This window comes from Triticum dicoccoides, chromosome 3A (genome assembly GCF_002162155.2).
Source record: "Triticum dicoccoides isolate Atlit2015 ecotype Zavitan chromosome 3A, WEW_v2.0, whole genome shotgun sequence".
In the NCBI taxonomy this organism is placed as follows: domain Eukaryota; kingdom Viridiplantae; phylum Streptophyta; class Magnoliopsida; order Poales; family Poaceae; genus Triticum; species Triticum dicoccoides.
Genome location: NC_041384.1, coordinates 720359464 through 720365869, shown reverse-complemented (window position 1 = coordinate 720365869; position 6406 = coordinate 720359464). Strand labels below are relative to the sequence as shown.

General features: G+C 49.6%; 1 protein-coding gene across 1 annotated transcript; it reads right to left on the bottom strand.

Annotated features, from left to right (window-relative positions):
• Window positions 1-274: 274 nt before the first annotated feature.
• On the bottom strand, window positions 275-1765 carry LOC119273465 (probable glutathione S-transferase). Its single transcript, XM_037554610.1, has 2 exons — window positions 1361-1765; window positions 275-1279 (listed from the first exon to the last, which is right to left on the bottom strand). The coding sequence occupies exons 1-2, from the start codon at window positions 1679-1681 to the stop codon at window positions 905-907; spliced, it is 696 nt and encodes a 231-aa protein (XP_037410507.1). The 5' UTR covers window positions 1682-1765; the 3' UTR covers window positions 275-904.
• Between the last annotated feature and the right edge of the window lie 4641 nt (window positions 1766-6406).

Below are 6406 nucleotides of genomic sequence, written 5' to 3'. Positions count from 1 at the left end.
CATGGTAGATGTATGTCCGTCTTTGCACTTCCTTAGAATGCTGAAATTTGTCTTTTGACTCTGTTGTCTCTGGTCCTACCATTCAGGCAGGTCCCGAATGCTTGTAACGGTCTGCTGTGACTCGCTTTGCTTCGTTTTAATAAAATGGAGTGGGGGAAAACCCTTTTCGATCAAAAAAAAAAATTCCACGAGTCTAGCAGCGCACGCAGTAAAGATAACATTAGTAGGCTCAAGTATATGTTGAAAACAAGATTTATGTCTCGTTTTCTAAATAATACTCCCTTCGTAAAGAAATGCGAATATAATGCTGGAGGAGTACATGAGGAGTACTAGAGGTGAGACGATTCCAAGCCGGATCCGTGCTTTGCACGATGGTGTTCTGCATTTGTTTCGAGCTGCTCCCCTTTTATTTGTCTTTAGATATACTAAAATATTCTGCAGTTTTTGTTTTGAGTTGCTGGTGAAGCTGCTAGCTAGGATATGTGCTGTTCTGCATTTGTATTCGGTGCACTTGCATTTGTGGCATAAACAGCACGTCCGAAAAATTGTGATTTTTTTTTTGAAAACGCGTTCAGTGGATGCTTGTGGGGCATATTGCATGGCGATTTGTCCATGGCTCGTCAGCCGTCGGCGCTAAATGAATCGCCTGGACGCGTAGCACCGTGGAGGACATGGCTTCCTCCTACCTTAAGTCGCGGAGTGCATGCTCCAAGGGCAGCACAACCATGGCAGGGATCCCACGAAACTTTGTCCTACACATTGCTTCCTCTCCAATACGTTCCCCTTTTTTATTCTGGCCAGCAGAACAGCACAAGCTGACTCAGCAGCGATCGCTGGATGGGCATAGACACACCCATGCGCGCTCTCGTGCACATCCATGGATGGGCATAGACACACTGGCTAGCTACTTGGGCGGCAGCATGGACTTGGCGATGGCCACGAACATCCCCTTGTTGGCAGCGAAGCGGGCGAGCAGGTGCGACCTGTCCGGCAGGCACGCCCTCACCTTCTCGTCGGACACGTACTCCTTGGCCCAGCGGCAGAAGCGAGGGAACTCATCCTCGGTGACCAGTCTCACCTCGGCAACCTCCTCGAAGACGCCTAGCCAGTGCGCGAACCCGCAGGCGGCGATGTCGACAAGACCGATGGCGTCGCCGCCGAAGAACCGCCTCCCCTCCAGCTGCGCCTCCAGCAGCGCGAAGTTCTCCTTGGCCTCCTTCACAAACCCCTCCTGTGCCTCGCCCTCCGCCCACAGCGCCAACCAGTACGCCTTCGAGCACTGCACGGTGCAGGCAAAAAATCAGCGGATGAAGCTGGGCGAGGACTGAGGTGTGCGGCCACCGTCGGGTTGGTTGCCTACCTTGCCGTCGATGAAGCTGGCCCAGAAGCGGGCCATGGCCCTCTCGTAGGGGTCGGCGGGGAGGAGAGGTGGGCCGGGGAAGGCCTCGTCGACGTACTCGACGATAAGGAGGGACTCGCAGACGGCGCGGTCGCCGTAGAGGAGCACGGGAACTTTCTTGTGGACGGGGTTGTTGGCCAGCAGCAGCTCGCTTTTGTTTCTCAGGTCTTCTGGGATGAGCTCGTAAGGGACTCCTTTCAGGCGCAGGGCGATCTCGGCGCGGTGGCTGAACGGGCTGTCCAATGCGCCGATCACCTTCACGGCCGCCGCTGGGGAGCTCATCGTCCCTGCCTTGCTCGCTCTCCTGCAAATCAGGTGTAGTAATAGTTCGTGAGACTGAGCTCTGGGAACCCGATGAATCTGTGCTATTTTATACTGGAGCTGGGATATGAGATTGAAACTTCTCCAGGAAGCTGGAACATATTTCTTGTTAAGATCTCCAGTCAAATGGTTTTGTTCCGGTGCTTCCGAGAAGTTTCCTCGGTGCTTCCTCCTTCGGCGCATAGTGATTAAACATTGTAAAGTGCAACCGATCGTAGGCGCATAGTGGAGTAAGTCACATCAAAATGTTTCTTTAAGGATGCCACATCTAAGTTTTTAATTGCTGGATCTATCGTGCGTCATTGATTTTCATGGCCATTGTCTTTTTTCTGTTGGTCCGGCCTCTCGTGGCACTGGCCGGCCTCTTTTTATTTCGTTTTTTCTTGGCTGGGTTGTGACTTGTAAGATAAGAATCGAAGAGGCTATCCCGGTTTGTAGTTAGGCTATTTTTTTCGAGTTGCAATCCACCTTCTATATACTAGTCATCAACTTGTGCAACTGTACAGGTTAGGGATTTTTGAAATTTAAATAGTATATGTTTTTGAATAACTTCTGTTACACATGAAAATTTGTAGGTAGGCAGCATGATTTTTCGCGTATTTGTAGTTACATTAAAAATTGAAACATGGCATTACTCCGCAATAGTAGAACAAAGCATTTTCTCAAGGTGGCCATTGAATAAACATTGTACATGACATTCATTGGTAAACTTATGGGGTGATTTGAATAAAACATTGGAAAGTGAAAATAAGACCCTTCAAATTTTTACAAAAGTGGATACGTCCACAATCGTGTTAGAGTACACAATCGGCTATTCCAATTGGAGGTTGGATCTATTCGAAGATTGGAATCCAACTTTTTTGTATTTTCTGGAATACCATTGTTGTGTGGGTTTCATTGTGCAGCTACCTTTCTCTATTAAAACAAATCAAAAATCTGCTTGAATGCACACTACAGGAAAAATCATGTTTTTCCGTGTGTTAGCCTATAAGTCATGAGCTATTTTTCAGATACTCGACTTATGTTCCTCTAAGCCGACTCTAAAAAAAACACCCAACAAATCCGAAGGACTCAGCTTCTGGCCATCTATATGCCGAGTGTTGCAAAAAAGCTCTAGGCTTATAGGGATCACACGGTACCTACTGGAAAAAGCACCTGGCTTACGGTTCACAGTCGGCAAAGACATCTGCCATGTGTCTACAACAAAGGTGGCGTTCCTTATACGTGTCCTATGTAACATATACATGCATGCCTTTTTTTTGCTTCCATTGCAGTTTATTTGCATGGTAATTGTAGCATTTTTTTGCATGATAATACGTGTCTCTTTCGTATCATAAAGATCAAAGTTCAAATCAAATAAAGACCGACATGAGAAAACTGAAAAGATAGTAGAACATCTCTGAGCTTGACACCAATGCCCGTCACCTGCCTACAACAGCACGACAGCAGCCACCGAAGAAAAGAATGATGAATCACCTCCTCACCCGAGCTCGACGCAGCTCCATAGCTGATATGCAGCTTCGCCGACCTCCAAGGTGGCTCACCAAAAGTGAAGCCCTTACTGTTGAACCAATCAAACCGGTGAAACACCCCAAACATGTCATCTAATTTCAGATCTGGCACCCCATTATGACTAAGACGCCGAAGAAGAAAACCATATCCATCGTCCACAAACCACGGTAATTGTAGTATATACGTGTCTTCTTGCCGGAAGTCAGGTTGTAGTTTGCCTTAGTAAACGTATATGTACAGGTAACTGACTCTATACATCTAGCTTGGTTAATTATTGTGCGTGGTCTGTTCTAGCGTATACTCCTCGTCGTCATCCTCCACAAACCCCGAAGAAACCACCTCGCCGTCGCCCTACTTCCTACCGGAGCTGATCCCATTGATCGCGAGCCGCCTGACGACCCTCCAGGACTTATTCGCCCTCCGTGCTGCCTGCCGGGCCTACCGGGCTCGCCTCCAGCTGTCTTCCTCAAACCTCGCCTCGCAGGGTCCGCTACTCCTCGTCCACCACAAGACGTCTGCCGCGCTCTTCCACATCCCCCTCGGCCGCATACTGCGCTTCCGCCTCCCACGCGCCCCCCTAGCCCATGGAAGACCCACCTGCTTCAGCCGGCTCTTCACCCCGCCAAGTCCTCAGCCTCACGCCCTCACCTGCTTCCACTCCTTCGGCTGTCGCGTCGCCATACAAGGCAGGAGCGCCAGCGCCAGCCGCCCCGAGCTCCGCATCCGCCACCTCCTCACAGGCGAGCGAGCCCGCCTGCCCGATCCCCCGAAATGCGTTGGAGCTATTCTCTTTTCCAATGACCTAATCCTCGCCTTCACGCCATGGCACCGCGACATCTACTACTGCCGCATTGGGGATGCTCAGTGGCAAGCGGCGCGGTGCGATGAGGGCTACAACCTTCACAGTCTGATGTTCGTGAAAGGCACCCTCTACACGTTGATTTATCCAAATTATCGTCTTGCTGTTGTCGAGCTTGACAACAATTCCGTGGTATTGTCATTTCTTGGGGATGAACTTAGCGCACATACAGTACCAGATGGTAATTTGGTGGCCTGGCTCGCAGAGTGTCATGACGAGCTATTGCTAATTATCAGAAGGAGGCAGTACCGTGTGTTACAGTGGCAATCCAAGGAGAGGAAGTGGGCGAGGACACATAGCCTTGGTGGTTGTAGCTTGTTCTTTAATATGCATGAGTTTGCTGGTTGCCTTGGTCCAGATCATCCGGGAGTTCAAAGAGACTGCTTGTACTTTACTGGAAGCTTTGGGAACTGGAGCGAGTATTCTTTGGTTGATGGATCTTTGCATGAAATTCTTGCCGACTACCCAGGGCAATCAGTATCATCAAAGGATTTTGTATCACTGGCTTGGGTCACTAGTAGAAAACAGGGCTTTGGTCCCGGCCGGGTCAGCCCATTAGTCCCGGTTCAGTCCAGAACCGGGACCAATGTGAGCATTGGTCCCGGTTCGTGAGCCCAGGGGGGCGGCCGGGCCACGTGGGCCATTGGTCCCGGTTCATCTGGACCTTTTGGTCCCGGTTGGTGGGATGAACCGGGACCAATGGGCCTCGCTCCTGGTCCACCATCATTGGTCCCAGTTGGTGGCCTGAACCGGGACCAAAGGCTCCCCTTTAGTCCCGGCTCATGTCACCAACCGGGACCAATGAGATGCCTATATATATCCCTCGCTCGCGAGCAAAGCACCCCAGTGCTCTGTTTTTCTCTGGCCGAGGGGGAGAGGGCTTGGTGGTGCTCTAGCTCACCTCCTATGCACACAAGGTGTTCGATGGAATGCCCGAGCCACACTACTTAAGCTTTCTCCTCTCCAAGCTCGACCTTCAAGCTCCATTTTCCATAATATTTGTCTAGGTTTAGCGGTCCGTCACGCCCCGTCCCCGTCTTCACCGCCGTCGATCACCCGCGCCGAGCTCATCACCGGCACCACCGTGGTGAGCCTCTTGTTCTTATCTTCTTTCTGAAAGGAAACATATTCTTACTTGTATGTTTACATAGATACTTGTATTATTTTCTTACTTTTATTATTGCATCTTATATATGTTGGAAATATGCCCTAGAGGCAATAATAAAAGTATTATTATTATATTTCCTTGTTCATGATAATTGTTTTTTATTCATGCTATAACTGTATTATCCGGAAATCGTAATACACGTGTGAATACATAGACCACAATATGTCCCTAGTGAGCCTCTAGTTGACTAGCTCGTTGTGATCAACGGATAGTCATGGTTTCCTGACTATGGACATTGGATGTCGTTGATAACGGGATCACATCATTAGGAGAATGATGTGATGGACAAGACCCAATCCTAAGCATAGCACAAAGATCGTGTAGTTCGTTTGCTAGAGCTTTGCCAGTGTCAAGTATCTCTTCCTTTGACCATGAGATCGTGTAACTCCTGGATACCGTAGGAGTGCTTTGAGTGTATCAAACGTCACAACGTAACTGGGTGACTATAAAGGTGCACTACAGGTATCTCCGAAAGTATCTATTGTTTTATACGGATCGAGACTGGGATTTGTCACTCCGTGTAAACGGAGAGGTATCTCTGGGCCCACTCGGTAGGACATCATCATATGCGCAATGTGACCAATGAGTTGATCACGGGATGATGTGTTACGGAACGATTAAAGTGACTTGCCGGTAACGAGATTGAACAAGGTATCGGTATACCGACGATCGAATCTCGGGCAAGTAAAATACCGCTAGACAAAGGGAATTGTATACGGGATCGATTGAGTCCTTGACATCGTGGTTCATCCGATGAGATCATCGTGGAACATGTGGGAGCCAACATGGGTATCCAGATCCCGCTGTTGGTTATTGACCGGAGAACGTCTTGGTCATGTCTGCATGTCTCCCGAACCCGTAGGGTCTACACACTTAAGGTTCGATGACGCTAGGGTTATAAAGGAAGCTTGTATGTGGTTACCGAATGTTGTTCGGAGTCCCGGATGAGATCCCGGATGTCACGAGGAGTTCCGGAATGGTCCGGAGGTAAAGATTTATATATAGGAAGTCCTATTTCGGCCATCGGGACAAGTTTCGGGGTCATCGGTATTGTACCGGGACCACCGGAAGGGTCCCGGGGGCCCATCGGGTGGGGCCACCTGCCCCGGGGGGCCACATGGGCTGTAGGGGGTGCGCCTTGGCCTAC

Excerpts from the sequence above, each read along its gene's own strand:
- LOC119273465 (XM_037554610.1), bottom strand. The coding sequence starts at position 1,681 with ATGAGCTCCCCAGCGGCGGCCGTGAAGGTGATCGGCGCATTGGACAGC. Across the intron at positions 1,280-1,360 it reads CCAGCTTCATCGACGGCAAG|TGCTCGAAGGCGTACTGGTT; the intron begins GTAGGCAACCAA and ends TGCACCGTGCAG.